Source organism: Cygnus atratus, chromosome 10 (genome assembly GCF_013377495.2).
Source record: "Cygnus atratus isolate AKBS03 ecotype Queensland, Australia chromosome 10, CAtr_DNAZoo_HiC_assembly, whole genome shotgun sequence".
NCBI classification, from domain to species: Eukaryota; Metazoa; Chordata; class Aves; order Anseriformes; family Anatidae; genus Cygnus; species Cygnus atratus.
In genome coordinates this window covers 12,353,260-12,372,543 of record NC_066371.1, presented here as the reverse complement: position 1 = coordinate 12,372,543, position 19,284 = coordinate 12,353,260, and the positions used below count along the sequence as shown (strand labels likewise).

Genomic DNA, 19,284 nt, shown 5'->3' with positions numbered 1-19,284 from the left:
ATTGTGAAGCTGGTGCCCCGCAGAGCCCAGCTGCCCTCTGCAAAGCCCCCCCCCCCCGGGAAAAAAAAGGGGCCGCAGGCACCCACCGCCTGGCTGCGAGCTCCACGTTGCCCCAGCATCGCGCCGTGCTGTGAGTGGAAGGTGCTGGGGGCTGACGTTGCTCACTGTGCTTGGTGGTAGCAGTGGTGGGGGTGGTGGCCCTTCTGCCCGATTTCTGCCCCTGAGGGCAGCAGGGTGAGTGAGGCTCTGGGGGGGCGAGGACCTGCTGTGCAAGAGGCAGCTGCTGCCCCTGCTCCCTGCAGCGGGGCTGAGCAGGAGGCTGCCCGTGGTGATAGGGTCCTCGCTCCTCCCAGCTCCCTGACGTTGCTATGGAGGGGAAGGGGTAGGAGGGTGTTAGTTTTCAAAAAGCTTGAATGAACTTTGAATTCACTTCAAAGCAAATTTAAAAGAAATGCTGTCTTGCACGTGCCTCCTGCATGGAAGTGCTGGTGCCCTCCCGCTCCCGGCAGGGGGTTCCTCGGGTCTCCCCTTCCCACCCTGGCGAACAGCAAGGCCAGGGCCAGCCCCTCTGGATCAGCCCGACGCCCCCTCCTCCTCCTCCTGGGTGGGTTCTCCTCTGCCATTTGCTCAGCACAAGTCTCTGCTGCACACATCACTGGGCCTGTCATCAGGCAAAAAGGTCAGCGCAGGAGTAAAAGCCATGAGGCTGTGCTGATGCTTTAGAAGGGTTTGAGCAGAGAAGTGGCTCGCCCTAAACATGCTGTACCCTGCAGGGACGACCAGTCCAAGCAGCATCCCCATCCCTGCGCGCCTTCAGATCATGGTGAGGGCTCCATCCTGCAGGAGCATCTCTGCCAGCAGCAGCTTCTCCATGTCTAACAGCAGGGCAAGCTCAGAGCACCACTTCCCAAGCCACTTGCCTCCTGTACTGTTTTCTGTACACTTGCGTGCATACATATCACATTCCCACCTCCAAAACTGTTGGTCTGTAGGTGGCATATCAAATCCTCCCCTCCCCTTTAGCATCCATAACATCCTGTGGCAAGGAGTACTGCAGCTGACCTACCTATGTGCAGCTGCCTGTTTGTTTGATGTGATAGAGATCAAACAGTGTCTGTACAGGGCTCTTCCAGAGCTGCAACGCACAGCCCTTCTCATGCTACAGCCTGTCCCTTGGCTCCAGAAGCCCCAAGGCCCAAGCAGCAGGCTGTACGTGCAGAATTAACAATCCTTTCCCCAAAACATCATGGTGTAGGTACTGCTCCCACCTCCCTCAGCCTTTCTCCCTGCTAGAACTGTACGGAAAACAAATGCAGAGTGATGCTTTCAGTGGAGATGAGCACAAAGCTAGAGTCTTTCACAAAAGATGCAGAGAGAAAGTGGCCCCACCAGGACACAGCGCTACTGCAGCATAGCTGTTTGAAAGGGGTGTGGACAGCAAAAGCCCAGTCAAGCAAGAGAAAAGCGTACAAGGATGAAGCCATAAAGTAGGATACAGAGCACAAAAACTGTTAAAAGGCCCTTGAAATAACTGGCCTAATTTCTCTACGCTTTGTTTTCCATTTCACTGCAGGCACAGCAGCAGCGAGCTAGGCATTGCTGAGTGCAAGCAGAGGGTCATGCCCAGGCACTGGGAATTAAAGGCCTAAGCTCAACTAAACTGTACCAAGGAGGGGTCCTTCGCTCCCTCTGGGGTTGCTGCTAGCCCAGGCATTGCAACTGCTGGCTGCATTTCCCCCCCCCCCCGAATCTGTTTTTTAAAGGTGAGGTTCCAGCCATCCTGCAGTGACAGCAGGGCAGATGGTCCAGCCTGAGAGGCAGCCTTCTGTCCCCTCTGCTGGTGCTGCCTTCAGGTGAGCTGTAAGCATACCCGGGCAACCAGCACTGGAGGCTTTGCTAGAGCAGAGCCACTGTAGGCAGCCCGCTGCTCCTGCAGGAAGCCCTCCAGCTGTAGCAGGTACCAGGGAGCTGCTCTTCACACCTTGTGGCATGAGAAGCTTTAGCACCACTGCCCTCCTTTCTACCCTGCCAAGGGTTTTTGCATGCCCAGGACAGGGATGTGGGACTGTGCCAATACAAGAATGACCAGATGCAGCACAGTTCCTGCCACTGCAAGCAGCTCCAAGAACAGCAGTGGTGTTTGCCCTACCCCCATTTCTAGGGTCACCCAAGGAAGCAGCACCTGCCAACCCCACTCTTAAGAAGCTACCTAGAAGGCACAGACATCACGGTAAGGAAGAAGCACGAACAGCGTTTGACGTGCAGGCACCAGCTTGCTAAAAGGGTCACCAAACAGTGGAAAGGAAGTATGTTAGTGCAGGGAAAAAAAAGAGAGTCAGAAACAGGAGTAAACAAGGAGGTTTGTTCTTGTTAAGTTTATTGGCATCATGTTTGTCTCTTTACAGAAGAGCTCAGCCTACGTACTAGAATGTAGACCTCTGGAAAACAGGTAGAAGGGCTCCATTTAAGCAAGCTACAAACGCAAGAACAAATACCAGGAAGAAAGGAAGAGAGGAAAGGGACTAGATTGCCAAGTTTTTCCATACCAAAAAATCCAGATTAGCAGTCAGTAAGAAGAAAGGGAAGGTTCGTAGTCCAGGTAATTCACTGAGAAACAGCTACCACAACCCAGGTGGGAGAGGAGCTCCTTCCACAGTACAGAGCCACTGGAACACCTCAGCTCTGGCTCCTTCTCATATTCGCTCCAGGATGTTAGGAGTTAAGCAGTAGGGGAGGTGAACAAATGAGGTCATTTCATAGCTGTATTTAATTTCAAATCCAATAATCCAGTGTGCATATCAATGCTGTTATGCAAATCTGAGAATTTAGATACAAGGAAGCCAGACAGATTTTCCAGAAGATGAAGCCGAAGCCTCTTGGCCTCAAAACAAGAAGGCTTATGTAGTTCATCTCTACTGTACAGAATACTGCCTCTATCTGGACTCTGTGTTGCTAGCACACCACAGTTCACAAGTGTCCTCCTCACTTTCTACACAATCTGTGTTTCAGTACTTCAACATGTAATTCAGGAATTTTACACTAATTTATACATTTTTAATTGGTTGCATATATTAACATGTACTATAAGATTTTTCCTAAAGAAGCATTACATAATACATGGATACTGTAAAAAGATCTGATTAGTTAAAAGTAACAAGCATTAACAGAGATACATACAAAACTCAACCTAGTTGGACTGAGTGCTGAGCTTGCAATGAACTATAGGTAATCAGCCTTTCCAGTTGCAGCCTTCACAGGGGAAAACACAAGACAGTTAAAAATGTATGTAACTTGTCACACAGATTACCTGTAAACAGTTTCTCTCCGTTGGACACCTGGAATTAGACTCAGTTCCAAACATACATAAGAGTTTCCATTTTAAACTAAGAGAAAGGTCTGTTACCATGAAGTGTGATGTGGATGGTGCAGGGATGTGAGCTCTGAAGTGCTGGACTCTCAGATGCTCGTGGGAGATGGGTGGATTTTGGCAGCTGGAGATGGAATTTTTTTTTAATTTTGTTTTTAAACACAGAAGAGGGGCTGTGTGTTTGAAGGCCTAAGTGTGATATTTGTTTGTGAAGGACTGTGCTCAACCCCTCCCTCTTCCCTCAGCAGCTGCAGCTCTCCGCAGAAGCCTTCACTCGGTCATTCTTGTCTAGTTTGATGGGTTCGGGGAATTCATTGTAAAGCTCCACTTCGGTTTCCTAGCAGGAGGGAAGGGAAGAAAGGGAAGAGTTAGTGCCGCAGCTCTACAGACAGCCCCTGGCATGCACGGGGCCATTCTCAGCTGGGGAAAGGTTTGGGAGAGCCCAGCCCTCCCCAGCTGCCCACACTGGCTGAACTCGAGGCAGAGCCAGCACCAGCAGAGGGCACCCACCAGCCCCCCACCAGCCCCCTTCCTACCTGTTTAAGTGCATTTCGTGCAATCGTCTGGAAAGCTTGTTCCACATTAATGGCCTCCTTGGCACTGGTTTCAAAGTAGGGGATGTTGTTTTTACTGTAGCACCAGGCTTGCGCCCGTTTTGTGGTGACCTGGGTGGACAGAGAGCAGCATCACCACCTTCAGCCTGACAGAGAGGGGGCTTTGTTTCCAGGTCAAGGCCAGGGACCCCCCCCAGGCACCCAACCTGAGCTAGGACAAGGGTTCTGGTCTCTTAGAGCTATAGCCTTGATGCAGAGCTGTTCCACACACCCAACAGTCCCAGTTCCAAAAGCAGAACAAGGGCTGAGCAGCTTTTCCACAGGCTTGAGCCTGTCATAGGCAGGCCCAGCTCCCGCTGGAGCGCAGGAGACAGCTGCCTGCCACCAGGTACGCTCAGCCCCATGGCAAGGGGGAAGATGAGGCCACAGGGCACAGACTGCTCAGGCATCCACAGCACAGGGACTCGCTCCCACAGCGGTTACTCAGCAATACCAGAGGAGAATCAGATCTTCTTGTATCTACCCAGGGAACTGCTGCAGGCTCTCTACTGCTGGGCAGGAGCATGTTATGCACAGGGGGTCAAACCCCTCCAGGTAGACAACAACCTGGGGAAACTCTTCCCCAGTGCCATGCAACAGCAGAGCCACACACGCACCTTCCACTCAGGTAACCCTCACATGTTCCTACAAGGTCTCCCACTCCAGCAATTTCTTAAAAGGAGGCTACCGAGTCACAGTACTCACTTGTCTGTTTTCTAGGTCAATCTTGTTTCCCAGCACAACAAAAGGAAAGTTCTCAGGATCCCTTGGACTGGCCTGAATGAGGAATTCATCCCTCCAGCTGTCTAGGGTTTTGAATGTGTTAGGGGCCGTGACATCGAACACCAGCACACAGCAGTCTGCTCCCCTGTAGAAGGCAACTCCCAGAGACTGAAACCGTTCTTGTCCTGCTGTATCCCATATCTGCAGCAAAAGACAGGGTAGGTAAGCCAGCTCTGCTCCAAGACACTCAGACCACAACGAGGGCATTCATTTCAGGACTCCCTGCTAGGCATCTAGAGCCCTTACCTCTCCAAAGAAAAGGAACACCTAAAGGTTTGGGATCTTCTGTAGGAATTATACCCTTCTAAAAGTAGAGATAACTAACGGAATTGCATGTCCAGCCTGATCAGTGGATCATTGTTTGGACAAACAGGACCTAGGGACTGGGGCAGACAGGGACCTGCCTGCAGCACTGGGGTACGCTGGGATATCAGCACAGCCCAAAGTCTCCTCTGCTGGCTACAACATGGGTTTTGCTGCCCTGCTGTCAGCCTCACCATGGAGAGATGAAAGCGTCAGATACTAGACATACACAGGCTGGCAGACTAACACTATACCCACAGGAATCAGGGTGGCATGAGTATGACCTAGAGAGTCCTTTCCCAGCCCTTCCCAGTTGCTGAACACCAGGGAAGCGCACCTTTCTACCAACAGAAAGTACACTGACAGGAACAAATGCTAGTTTTTAAACTGAGCATTGGCAAACCCTTAACTGAGCACAGACTAGCTGATGTTTGATTTCCCTTGTCGAGCCCCTGTACAGATGTGTAGAGAAGCCCAGCAGCAGCTATGGCCGGGAGCAGTTCAGTGCAAGCAGGATTCACACCCAGTACACTGCCCCCTGCGCTGCCCCGGGCTACATCGGAGCAGATGCTTCCACACGAGCGTGGTCTAGACACCCCTCACAGCAGGAGTCGCTCCTTACCTGCATTGTCACTAGCCTGTCATCCACCATGACTTCTTTTGTCAGGAAGTCTGCACCTATCGTAGCCTTGTACTGGTTACTGAATTTCTTGTTCACATACTGGTTCATGAGCGATGTCTTTCCCACCCTGTACAGAAAGACAAAAAGACTAGGTAGGCTGCTTCTACAACAGAGCTCGCATTAATCACTCTGAACAAAACATCCCCCTCTGCCCTTTACCTTCCATCATAGACTCCTGGCCAAAAGGGGGAGTTGGGAAACACACCCACCTCTGCAAGGAGGGGCTTTCACAGCAACAGATGCTGGGGCCACATAACGATATGAAGAATTAAGGTCTTGAGAAACCCTGTTTCCCCATCAGCAATCTGATCACTGGTAAACAGTATGCATCGTATCATGAGGGCAACCTTGAAAGATGAGGTGCCCTACCAAATGATGAAGCCCACCAAAATAATCATTGGCCTCTGCAGAAGAAGGAGGAACAGGGCAGTCTCAGCACGGTAACAGCTGACACACATCTGCAGGGGCCAAGAGCTGGAGATCCTCCTGAGAACCAGCTTAGAGGGTTCACATGCACTCTGTGGCTGAGCAGCACTCCCTGATCAACAGCTTGCTGGGCACAGAGGTATAAATAAGCCTGATGTCAGGGGAGCAGGTTGGTTACAGCCTGCACAGCAAACCCACCACCTGTACCAGAGGAACAGCCTCCTTGCTCAAGGGAACAGGACAACAAAGCCTTACTCCAAGGGGCTGGCTCTACCCAGATCAGATAGAAGCTAGGCAGGTGGCTCAGTATAAGCTTCATCTCTGACAGAGGTAAAATTTTAAGAAGTCACCCAAAATTGCTTATTAGTTGTTGTTTTTTTTTCCTAATAAAATTAAATGCTTATTTTAACACCATGCTGATTCTCCTTGTACCTTCCTACCTTACATCCAGACTCCCACTGCGCAGAGCACTGCTCCAGCAGGATGCAGATTGGTGGCTTAAAGGCTCCCCCACTTACCCGGAGTCTCCAAGGATGATGACTTTCAGTAACACTTTCTTCCTAGAAGTCATCTTTTAAACTAGAAAGGAAGAGGAACAATCCCATCAGACTCCATTGGCACATCATCCCTCAAGGCAGCAAGCAGTAAGCTCGGAGGCTGGGCAGCCAGACTCCCAGCAAGGAACCAGCAGCTGGCAGAGGCCTGCACTCGTGAAGTTGGACTTTTTGATTCAAGGCTTCACTTGAGCAGTAACCAAGTGTTTGCCCACTTCATTGGCAAGGCCATGTCAGGCCAGCAATAGCAACTTAATAACCAGTAAATGAGCCACATATTTGTCCTTCGCAGCACCAAGTCCATTTCAGACCCCATTCCCAGGCTGTTCTCTGGGTACGCTAGCTGAGGCCATCTGCCTTAGGCCTGCTGGAGGCAGGGCAGTAAGCTCACAAAACAAGCTAATTCTTACACGTGCTATTATGAGAGACGTGAGCAGAGATGTCAGAGATGCGTACCGCATCCAAGCTTTATTTACACTGCTCAGTAGTCTCCTAGTAGGAAAAAAAATAGGGTTCAGCTTGGAAAAGCAGCAGCTGTGCTCGGTGAGGGCGGAGGCCCTAGAACACGCTGCAGGTGAGGCGGTCACAGCACAACCTACAGGCCAGCCAAAAGGCTGAAGCACGAGGCACACAGCTACCAGACCACGGGGCTTTTCACAGACCACACGAAGCTAACTGCTGCCACCCCACCTTCAGCAGAAGGATGAGTAAAACCAGCAACAAACCTCTAACATTCAGCCTGCTGCTCTGTTACAGCATGAGCCGCATCCTGCCATTACTCCAGGTCACTTCACGGCAAGGGGCTCTGAACTTGCCACTAATGGTCCATCCAATTAGCAGGAGTGAGAGTTGAGCTCCAGAGACTCACTGTTACTTGTCCCCAGGTCTCCCTCGGATCTGCGAAGCTACAGCAGGCCCCAAAATACTTCTAGATGCTTCAGTATAACAAGAACAAGAATGAGCAAGAACATCCTCGCTATCAGGAGCTGAGCATGACCGCAGTCCAGCATGCCCTTCTACCATGAGGCCCTTCTCCCCACCTACAGGAAGGGATAGCACAAGACTCTCTCTTAGTTGCTCAGGCTTGATCAGATCCCAGATCCCAGTCTGGTTCTCCTCGGCTTTCCCTAGGGAGCTCTGCAGGCCCTCTACAGGGAGAGGAGCCAGAAGATGGTTATAGCTGTGCTACTTTGAATTCAAAGACCTTTGACACAGGCTTCGTGTTCCAATCCCTTAAATAGGGACTTGGCTACCCTAAAACTCTCATCCTGCCACACCAACTCACATTCATTCTACTACACAACTCCTACTCTTCGGGAGCTATTCCTGACTTTCACAGCTAGGGGGGCCTCTGCTTTGACAACAGCACGGACAGAAGCGTCTTCTGAGCAGCTTGGTCCTATGCACTTCCTGGGACAGGCAAGAGCCTAGGCTGTGAGAGAACTGCGGCCTGCTCCATCCCACTGATGGGGGAAACAACATGCTCCAAGCTGTAGAAGCTTCCTATTAGGAAAGGATCCGGCTGCACAAAGCCTTAACCATCAAGCTTTGAGTGGCGGAGGTGCGCACCTTACCATTTCAGACCTCACCATCAGGGAAGGCTGCAGAAGGCCTCCTGCCGCTGTTACGGGCAGCGGTGCACTTACAGCTCCGCCCTGTTGGACTGCGCCCACCTCACGCACCGCTGACACTGACACGCCTGGGTGTGAAACCGTTCGGGAGGTGACAGCCAAAGGCTGCCGAGTGACAGCAACGGCAGGCCATCCAGACTGCACATGCTGTCTCTGGGTGGTGGTTAATAGATGCCAGAGAGCCTGCACGGGCCAACTACTCCAAGCACTAACACCTCTCCGAGGCTGTCTACACTGCGCACGACTGCGTTGCTCAAGGGCCCAGCTACCTCAGCCACGAAACAGCCAGCTGAAGGTCGCCAGACAAGCCCAGCGTTTAGTCCAGCTCCTGCTCTTGCCCAGAGCCCCCCTCCAGCTCACCCCATCAACAGCAGTGGGGAGAGCAGCCCATGTAAACTCCTCCAAGCAGACAGCACCTCCTGTGTTTCCAGAGCCTGTAGCGCAAGCAACACTTGTGCCAGCCAAGCCAGAGGCTCCTGCAGCACAGTTGGCCCAGATGGAGTAAGAAAAGCAAGCAGAGCTCTGAAACCACTTCAAGATACTACGCACGGTGAGCCGTCATGGAAAACATCTGCACAGGTCCAAGCCCAGGGTGAGAGTCACCTGTTTCCCTCGAGACAGAGGGTAAACAACTCACCCCGAGGTGACCGCGCCAGACCCCAGCACGTACTGCTTCTATTTTTCCTCCGAGTGTTTTTAGCATTGCTTGCCATCAGCTGCTGCAGCTCCCTGCCTGCTGGTATTCAAAGCAGCTTTAGACAAGCTGGCATTCGTTCCCATGCTCGGGGAGGGATTTGCAGGGCCCTGAATTGCAACACTCAGTCACAGGGGAGCCTCAGTGCCCAGATCCAACGTGGCACCAAGTTCCACTACGAAGCGAGGGGAAGCTGCTCCGTTGAGGCTCGTTGCCTGGGAAGCAGCTCAGCTGAGGAAGGAAGCTGAATCAGACCTGACACCGCCTGCTTGTCATAGTTTGCCGGCCACCCCATCGGTGTGAAGGGCCATTACTGCCTGACAAACACCTCAGGTGAGGCTCGCAGCTCCCACCCCAGGTGATGCAACGGATGTGAGCCACAGCACCGCCGGGCTGCTCAGCTCAGTGCCTGCTTTGGGCCATGAGACAGCACGAGGAGCTTGGCTCTGCTGCAGACCCGCAGTGCCCAATCTCCCCACCCCATCCTACTAAGCCTGCCCAACACTTGTTAGGCCCAGTCAGCTGAAGGACCAAACCCTTTTATTAATCTTCTCATCACAGGTAGAAACAGACCCACCACCGAGTTACTTCTTGCCGCTACAAGAGGAAACCACATCTCCTGGAGCCTTCCTACAGAAGAAGAAAGCCCTTCAAGTAGCATCAAGTTGCTCTCTACGGCACTGCTTTTGCTGTTTCCCTGATCCTTATCACAGCCTGCATGGCTGAGCAGGTCTCCAACACCAGCCCCAGCCTTAGAGCAGCTATTTGTGCTAAACAGAGCTTTGACTCATCCCAGCAAGATCTGAGATCCAGATGGATTGAAGAAACCCCATTATTTTACCTGGGGTTTCTGATGAAGCAAGCCAAGAGGTCAAACTACTCCAAGGACGGGACACCATACATCCTCCAATGTTGTTTCCAGGCACAGTGCTTCTAAAAGAGGCTGGGGAGCTGGAATCAGAAGACACGGGACCTTCAGCCCACCCCACCAGTAAGAAAAGCCTTACCACAGCCTCCTGTAACACCATGCAAAGGATTTGGGGTCTTCAGCCCACACTAAGCCAAGAGCAAACACAACATCTTCCAGCCAGAGGATGCCTCCACACACTGCAGCTCAGGGAAGCCCAGAGCTACCTCAGCCGATCGCGGTTACGGTGCCATCGCTGTGTCAGTACAGCAGGGCACACAACCGACCCCGGGCCAGGTTCAGCATTCAAGGATTCGCTTGCCTGGAGTCAGAGGCAATTTGTGATTGCTCACGCGGGAACACGGGCTGCTTTTCACATTGCACAGCATTGAGTAGTCAGGCTCATTACTGCCTTGTGTCCCAGAAACAGAGCCCACATTCCTGCTCTAAGCTACGTAGATCTCATTTCTGATGAGCACTGCTAGTACCAGACGAAGGGAGACTCAGCATAACAGCTTCAGAAAACAGACGAGGCAGGTTTGAATACCTGAAGCTGTGAGCTCACGTGAGGAGTTTCTCCAGACACACCTGCCAGAAACACTGAGTTACTGAGGCAGCCTGAGATGTGGGCTGTGCAGGGCTCCCCCGGCTCCTGCACAGAGCAAGCTCAGCATAAGCATCACCAGTTTTGATCTCAGCCAAGTCAGTGGTGTCCAAGTCCCAGACTATTTTGCACTGTATGTGCAGCTTGTCTTGCTTTATGGCATGATTATTCTAGAGCAGCATCCTGCAAGAGTCACGTAAGCCCTTAAGATGGCAGTGTGTGAGCTCACATGGGGCTCCCATCCAGTCCCAGGAGCATTTCTGAACAAACACTTCCTCTTCAGAGAAATCCTGAAGAAAAACCTGCTTGCTAAGATTTGATCCAAGACCCCAGTTTTGTTTTACACCATGCAGTCTCCTGGAGGGGAGTCAGCTGCAGGACTGCTCACAGCAGCCTCCAGCACACCCATCCGGCCCTGCGCAGGAGCTGTCAGAAGCCTCCTGGCAGAGACCAGTCAGCATCGTTCTTCCTCCTGGCCTTACTGGTGCCAAAGGAATGACACAGCTGCCTCTAGCACTGCAGACAAGTCCTCCTGCTCAGTGTTCAATGCCTGCCCCTCTAAAAAAGAGAGCCATTGGTAGCGTGGTGACCCTCAGGAGGTGAAGCCTGGCATAGTAAGGCTCCCAGTAAGGTTATTACCTGGCCTGCTGGAGCAGCACGGGAGAATCCCTCACATCCGACCTGCACGTTACTGGCTTAGCTGAGCTGGTGGGAGAATCAAGAACTGTCTGATGAAGCTCTGCGGCACCGGTTGTTCAGATGCAAGGGCAAAGAAAGTCCGTGCCAAACCTAATCAGACTTCCCTCTTTGCTTCAAAGAGCATGACAGTTGTCCTTCCTTCTGCTCTATTAAGGCAGCTGGTTTAACTCAAAGCAGAGATGGATGGTTAAGGACTCCTTAGAGGCATTCACATGTGTCAAGTGACAGTGCAGGCACCTCAATATTAATTAGCTTGGTACGAGCAAAGAACTGCAGGAACTTGCACTGGTGGCCCACCAGATCTCAGGTTATACTTGGCAGGATGTTCCTATCCCAGGCCTGCTTCTGCTGAAGGCGCTCAGGAGCGGTGGCGGCACAGAAGTAGCCAGCCTTGGGCAGGGGAGGACACTCACCTCCACGGAAGGAAGACAACAGCTCCCTGCACACTGGCTTTAACGCTGCTGCTAAGCTGCTGGAGCAGGCTGTACTGTTGCAGCTTTGCTATTAAACAGTTCGAACCACAACCTTAGCTAAAGCAAAGCAACCCCAAGCAGAAGCTAGAAGAACGGGGACATTTGATCAGAAGTTCGCTGCTCCTTCCGCTAGAAGCCAGCAGAGCCGAAGCAAGGCTGTTGGACCGCACTGCTCTCCTTGTGTCCTCTGCCAGGGGCACTTAACGCTACACAGACAAGGGGCAAAGCAGTAGGTGAGCATCGAGCAGGGCTAAACTCATAGCACTGAGAAATACGGAGTTCCACTCTTTCCCTTCCCCAGGGCATCACAGGGCCTTCAGCAAAAGGCCGCACCGTAAGGAAGTCAGTGTGGACAAGGCAGTACCCCATGAAGGTACGGACACCACCACGGGCTCACCGCACTGACCAGACCGTGCAGAGGAAGAGCCGTCCCTGAGTACTGGAAAAGCCTCCTCAAAAAAAGCTTAGTCCTGGGGTGCAGGATAAGCGTCCTGAAAAACAGCTCCATACATTTCCGACACAAACACTACCTCTGCTCACTCTCTTCTCGCACGGGGGAGGCTGCAAAGCATTAAGTCTCTGTACTACACTAAGGAGTTATTTTTGTTCCCCCTCCCAATGGTTCTGCATTTCTTCAAGGAGGCTGAAGCTAGAAAAACGATTCAGGACCAGCTCAGCTTGAACCAGTTTCTTCCCAGAAGCGGGAAGTTCCCTGGGATGTTCGGCACCTCAGGAGGCCGTGTCTGCTCAGACCTCCACCCCCTCAAGTGAGATGCTCCCTGGGTGTTTATCCTGCTCTTACAGGACCGACCACACCAGCCTGGCACAGATGGGCTGCCCCATGCTCACCCTGAGCCCTGCTGGGACTCACCATGAGCAGGCGTTAGTTTGGTCCGGTTTAGCCCCACCGAAAGCCCAAGGCCTCACGCCAAGGTGAGGCAGGCAGCCCGTGGCTGCCAGCAGTGGCCAGGGTCAGTTGGCTTGTAGAGAGCTCGGGTGGCCCAGACACCCTCGGTCTTGAGGGTCTCCACTCATGCTGGGGCCTCAGGCGGGAGCCGAGCAAGCTGTGTCAATACGGTTTAACAGCAGCTTGGTTCTACCCACCCGGGTCACGCAGACATCGCGCAGCGTCCGCTAACGCAGAGCTGCGGGTGATGGCAGCAGCAGTTCCACACGCTGACCTCCCCAGCGTCAGGTAGGCAGCCTCCAACATCTCACTGGAGCAACAGAAGAGCCATAAGCAGGGGCTGGTACTTGTATACGGCCACGGCTTAAGAGGCGCCAAGCTGTCTTCAAGGAAGGAGCTAGAAACAAGCCTCTCACTCCCGTGGCAGCCGCCAAGCTGGTGTTTTCCTCACAAAGGGGAGCTCTGTAAGTAGAAGCAGCACCGGCAGCCTCACACCGAGGACCGACGCAGGAGCACAGGAGGATTTTACCAGCAAGCTGAGGCTGCGCAGGCAGGCCACCACCCTCCTCTGCCCCCAGGACGGGTCTACCAAGAGCTCGGCTTCCGCAGCTGGCTGAGAGAACCCATTGAGGAAAACCCCACATTTAGAGGGGACACGTGCTGGCTTTGTGCCCGAGCAGCAGTCAGGAACACCTCGCCGTTCGGGTAGACGGCTCACGAGAACTCCTTTAAACAGGCTGCCCTTTTAGAAGACAGGCTCCTATGGAACAAGACCAGTGGGCTACCACAGCCTGTGCAGCCAGCAGTGCTTGCAGGCCCCACCAACCCACCACAAAGCGAAGCCCACAGCAAAAGCAGCTGGCGAGACATTGCTGTGACAGCTTCCCAGAAGGGTACGCTCCACTTGCTGCTGTATCAGTAGCATCTCAGAGCTGCTTCCCACCTCCTTCCTCCCCACGCGTTTGTGTTGCCGTTCTAACCAACATATTCTCTCCTGCTGGTGCCTGGCCAAGAGCTCAAGCACGGCTCCTCGTTCCCCGCTCAGGAGAAGCGGCTAGGCTGCCTGCCGCACGTCCATCAGGAGCAGGCTCCTGCCCACTTGGTGCCTTTCCCAGCCAGTCCTGGGAGACAGGAGTTACCTCTTCAAGGAGCTGGGAGCCTCAGCTCCAATTTATTTGTTGATACCTTGCTTAAAGCATCACATGGCAAGCTGTCAGGTGTGGGCACGCTGCAGTGTTTCCTACCCGTGAGGATCAGAAGCTTCACCTCTGTGAAGGAAGCCCTCAGCTCCACGTGCTGCCTAGCACACTGACATGGCTGGGAACAGAACAATATTAAAACACGTTTCAGGAACTCACGGGAACTAGCTTTTTAGACTACAGATGCAGTAAATTCCCCTCATTTCGAGGGTGGAGCTGCAGCCTCCAGCACAGCTGCTCTAGGACCAAGCTGAAGAACCAGCCAGCCCCGGCTCCCTTCACTGGCTGCTTCAGGGGAGCCCCACACTGGGGCAGGAAGCCAACTGGCCTGGCCTGCGAGCTAGCTGCCCCGTGGGTACGATGCCTGCGCGCACTCCGCTGCCTGCTCCTAAATAACAGGCTAAGACAGAACGATGGTGACACAGCTTGGGGAAAACCATAGGAAACCTAGCTAGCGTGCAAGAGCAGCTTTTCGCTCCTTTCACTAGCGATAAGGTTTAAGCTCACTTCCACACAGACATACCCTCACCGCCCAGCTCCAGAGGCTGCAGGCCTCCCCCCCAGCCACGCGCGAGGGCTCCAAGAGCTCCTCAGCAGAGCACACATCAGCTGCCGGCTGGGCCAGAGGGTCAGGATGACGCAGGGAGGGGGGCAGAAGCCAAGCCGCTTGTGCTGGTAGTAGCGATGCCTGCAGAGGAAGCACGGGGCTTGCACGAGAAGGGGTCAGCCCTCCCTGACGGGGTCCCAGCTCAGGCACGGCTCCGCTAGGGCAGAGCGCAGCATTCCTGGGAGGCACCGATGCACGTGGTCAGTCGGGCTCAAAGCCCGAGCTCTCAAAGCCAAGTTCTCCGGTCCAAGCCTCACTGATTCGCAGCCCTGCTACACCTCCCGGCACTTCCCCAGACGGGAGCTGTTCCGTGCCTGCGCAGCGTCTGGGTGCGAGACCTGGAACCGAAGAATTTTGTTGCTCCAGAGCTGCCGCTGAGCCGTGACTGCCCTAGAAAAGGCCAAACAAGGCAGGACTAGCCCTCACCTCCGCAACCCAGGGGTGAAGCACAGAAACTGAGCTCTGATGGTTTAGGTATCTCCTCTCACGAAGGTACCACGTTGATCTGATCACATGGTTAGAAAGTGGGAGCTAAACAAGCACGATTTGCTTACAGAACCAAGGCAGACGGCTCCCCACATTCAGTCAGACCTCCCGTGTGGTTAGGAGCGGCAGCAAAGGTCTGACAGCTACGGGAAGACTTTGGCTCAGGCTGAGCAGCAGCCTCGGCATCGGCAGCACACGCAGGCTCCTCCAGGTGAGAGATGCGCTGAGCCCGAGGGAGGGAGCACGCAGCATTCCCGGCGATGAAGGCAGCCTTCCCGGGTGGATCATGCTGCTCCTCAGCAGCCTGAGGATGATCACCATCACCTCCACAGCAAGCAGCAGGTATCTTGAGACTACGGCTGTGCACAGGGCAGGACTGCAGGCAGGCCTCTCGGGAGCCACCAGCACAGCACCAGGTCCACGACACCCAGGCAGAGAAGAGGGGCTGCCGGAGGAGCAGTCCCCAGGCTGAGCGAAGACAGCCCTGGGAGAAAGCTGCAGCCAACAGCTTCGCTGAGAGCTGGTGCTTCCAGGCACGAAGCTGTAGCCCACCTCACCTGGAGCTCCTCCAGAAGGTGAAGGTGCCTCGTGCTGCAGGCATCCTTCTCCCAGGAGCAGGCAGACACGTGGAGCCCTAGCAGGCTGAAAGCAAGCGCCCGAAGATCTTCAGCTGCCCTCCTTCTGCAGGCTCGAGGTACGCTGTCACCCAGGGATCTTGCTGTGCCCCTTCCTTCCAGGGGGAGGCAGCCCCCCCGTGAGTCCTTCAGGATTTCAGGTAGTTCCCAGTCAACGCTGCTCCTCCCCAGGGACCGGGCTGGTGCAAGAGCAGGCATGCTTGCTTTAGCTCCCCTCCCCCTTTATCAGAGCAAGCTCAACTTCCCCTATTCTGCCCTGGGGGAGACAATCTCAGGATGTGGGAGGAGAGTTGAGCACATTTGCTGGCTGCTGGGAGACACCAGGCAGCAAGCCATGTGTCTTGACTAAGGGCCTTGCCTACGCAGAGCAGTTCAGCTCTACCAGCACCGGTCCACGTTGCCGTGCCTCTACCAGAGCAGGCTCCTTGGTGGAGCCCTGCCAAAGCGAGCGAGGCACATCTTACACAACCGAGCCACGGCGCCCATACAGCCCGGTCCGTACGGCCACGGCTGCCGGGCTGCTGGCACGCAGCCACCTAGCCAGGAGAGCCAAGCGGGCTCCAGCAGCCCCTACACAAACGGGGACAGCCCAGCACCGTTCCCGCACCAGGGAGATGCACGCTGCCGGGTTTGAAGCTTCCCAAAAGTCAAAACTGCGGGTTGGCCAGGCCAGCGAGGAGCAGTGAAGTTGTTAGGTCTTCACTCCAGCCAACGATGTTTTTCAAGCACTCCGATTAACTTCTAGTTTTGTCTCCAGCTCGCTGAGATTTTACACATTCCTGTCGTGCTTTCAGTTTTAGGAACACAAATAGGAGGTGTTAGATAACCTTTGCAATGAAGGCACAGCTCTGAGACCTTGCCAGTGGTAAACAAGCCTCATTTATCTACTCCTCCTGGTAGTTTTCCCCAGTTCCTGGAAACCGGGCAGGAAACAAGTGACTGAGGGGAGGCTTCACAGGTTCAGGCCTTCGAGTCCCAAACAAGGGCCTCAGAAGGGCTGCTGGACCCCACACAAATATTGACTCTCCTTCAGCACCAGGAGCCCAGTAGGAGAGAGGGAAAGAGCTGACAGGAGACCCAAACCCAGCCAGGCAGACGCGGAGAAACACAGAGCCTTACTCTTGAGCACCTACTGCAGGTCCGCGTTCTCAGGACCGAGCCTGCTCCTGGAGGTGCCTTCCTCCAGACACCGCAATCTAAGAACTGCGCCTGGAGCGGCGCGCGCAGCCCCGATCCTGCACATGCCCCGCACCTCTTGCTGTGCTAACAGGCTTGGCAGAGCAGGAAGGACGAGTATTTCAGTCCCAGTCGGCGAGGGCAGCAGGCAGCTCACCGCGACAGCTGAGTCAGGGCCTAACAAGGAATTCCTGCTGCGGAGACTCGGTTTCAGGCTCGTGCTTCACACACTAGCGCCTCTTGCACAGCTCCTGCAACAACGGTTTGCCAGATCACTTCTTTATCCTCCACAGAGGACTGGAAAAGCCTCACCGAAGGGACCTGCAGGGTGTGATTCGGAGTGCAGCGCCGGTAAACCGCATCCCCTCGCAAGGGGGAAGATGAGAGCTGGAGGTACCTCGCTGTGTCGCAGCTGTCTCGCTGCTGCTGCTTGAGACAATGTTATCGCCGTGCCAGATCGTAGTTCAGACACCATTACCAGTGTCTGGAGCCAAGAGGAGGAGATACCTGCAGAGCCAAGTGACTCAGTCCACTTGAAGGAGGTGAGCACGAAGCAGGTTACCGCTCAAGGAGATGCTGCTGCCCAGCACAGACCAAGGGTTCCGTGCAGACTCACTGCGGGGCAGAGCCAGCCGTCGAGGTCCAGGCACTGCAGAAGATTTTCTGCAGAAGAGACCTACTCCATTTCTTTAGGAATTTCTGCTTGAAACTCGAGCAGGTGCAGTTAGATATAATAAGCCACCTGAAGCCGACATTTCAAGTAGTTACGGATGCGCAGGAGAGCAAAGCACTCCCTGCATCGAGTGCCTTTAAACTGCGCAAACAGGACTCTGCCGCAAGTTTACACTTCAATCCACCTCAAACAGCACGCCCCTCCTGAAGTCACACCTCCCCCGAGAGCGGCCGCGGCCTCAAGAACAGGTTTCCTAGTGCGGGAAGCCAGGGCTCTGTGAGCTCAGCTGCAAGCCGACACACTCCTGCGGCCCTGCGCGGCTCCTTTGCCCGTCACCGACCGTGAGCTAGCAGCAGCGGCGTTGACACAGCTTCCCTCCCGCACGGAGCGCTGGCTGCCGGCACCCGGGAGGAGGAGCGGTCTCGCAGAGCGGCGCTGGCAGCAGCAGTGACATCAGCGCAGCGCAGGACGCAGCGGCACGCCGAGGGCCAGAGCAACAAGCACGCCGCGAGCCAGCGCGCAGCCATGTGATACGGGGGTATCCCTGCACCGCCCGCTGTTTCTGAGCGGCGCGAGCGGAGTCGCTGACCTTGGGAGCCCGTCTGGAAGTTTTAGTTGAATCGTATTTAAGAGGAAGTAAGCCCTTCAGTAAAGGGCGGCCGGAAGGCTGGCTGCTGTCACCCAGCCTGTTCCCCGTGCCCGATCCAGCTCGCGGTGCACAGCCCGTGGTTGGGTCGCTACCGAGGAACGCAAGCCTTTTACCCTCAGCCCCGTGCCACAACTCGGCCGTCTGAAGGCAGGCTGTTACACAGCAGCTCCAGGAGACCGCTTCAGAAGGCCGCGGGGGGAAGCCAACTGAACTCCAACTCAAACAATTAAACCGCAATTATCAAAACAATGCTGCGTGAGGAAATATTTCAGTATCGGGGGTGCTGGATTGCTGTCAGACAGGCAGCGCACAAGGCACAGGCACGCTAGCGCCCAGCCAGATTCAGCACAGAAATTCCTTCTCACCTGGACCCCTTTACACTGAGGCGAGAAGCCCCAAGCCCCCCGCAGCTCTGCAGGGGATCTCAGCACCAGCAGACCCTAGCAGCAAGGGCTGCGGAGCCGTTCAGGTCACAGCCGAGAAGCCCACAAGACGCTAGGGAACACCAGCGCGCAAGGTGAGAGTCCTGTGCCTATCAAGTGATCAGCTCAGCTACTGAGAACACTGGTTACTGTAACAGGCTGGACGGCAGCAGGTATGTGATCCCAGACACCCAGCAGCGCGTTTAGAGGATGCAAACATCCCGGTGCCCTGTTCTACAGCCTTCGTTCCTAAGCCTGGGCTTGCCAGGCACCGATCTCAGGATGAAGCATTTGGAAGCGCATCCTAATCAAGCACAGGCAGTTTTGTTTACAGCCAAATGTTAAGTTCTGCATAAACTAGTCTCATTTTCACAGAGAAGTCAGACAAAATCCCATGCATGTTAGAGACAAAGCTATAAATAGTTTTGCACAGATGGTTTGATACTAATTGTCACGTTTCCTCAAGGACAAGCTCCGCCAGAGATTTGCTCTGACAGGTAACTCGCGTGACCTTCCGAGTCAGGAGTCTCAGAGCAGGAGCTCTAAGAAGATGCCTCAGAAATTCAATCTGATCACCCTCCTGTCCCCGGGCACTCATTTTGGGTAGCAAAGCAAGGAAAACATTATCTTCTGTAGGCGAACTCAGGAGAGAGCCCACAGCAGAGCTGGTATGGTTTTCACTTCCAGGTTACAGTGTGGATGTTTCCTTGACTATCTGGGCTGCTCAGGGTAGCCTCTGACCCACCGGATTTGGCAGAAGGGCAAGGATGCCTGCAGCGTAGGCGCTGCAACAGTTATTTAGGCATTCAACTTG

General features: G+C 54.3%; 1 protein-coding gene across 5 annotated transcripts in view; it reads right to left on the bottom strand.

The window, feature by feature from the left end:
- Positions 1-2,749: 2,749 nt before the first annotated feature.
- The window catches only part of RAB7A (RAB7A, member RAS oncogene family), a 30,324-nt gene continuing 13,789 nt past the window's right edge, over positions 2,750-19,284 (bottom strand). For 3 of the 5 annotated variants that reach the window (XM_035546812.2, XM_035546811.2, XM_035546815.2), the window contains exons 2-6: positions 6,673-6,733; positions 5,669-5,795; positions 4,666-4,884; positions 3,904-4,032; positions 2,750-3,704 (exon numbers count right to left, since the gene is read on the bottom strand). In XM_035546812.2, coding sequence (XP_035402705.1) covers positions 3,609-3,704; positions 3,904-4,032; positions 4,666-4,884; positions 5,669-5,795; positions 6,673-6,725 — 624 coding nt within the window. In that variant the 5' untranslated portion in view covers positions 6,726-6,733 and the 3' untranslated portion in view covers positions 2,750-3,608. Of the gene's footprint in view, positions 3,705-3,903; positions 4,033-4,665; positions 4,885-5,668; positions 5,796-6,672; positions 6,734-7,433; positions 7,639-9,874; positions 9,980-19,284 lie in introns of those variants that run through there. The other 2 variants (XM_035546813.2, XM_035546814.2) reach the window with 2 other exon arrangements.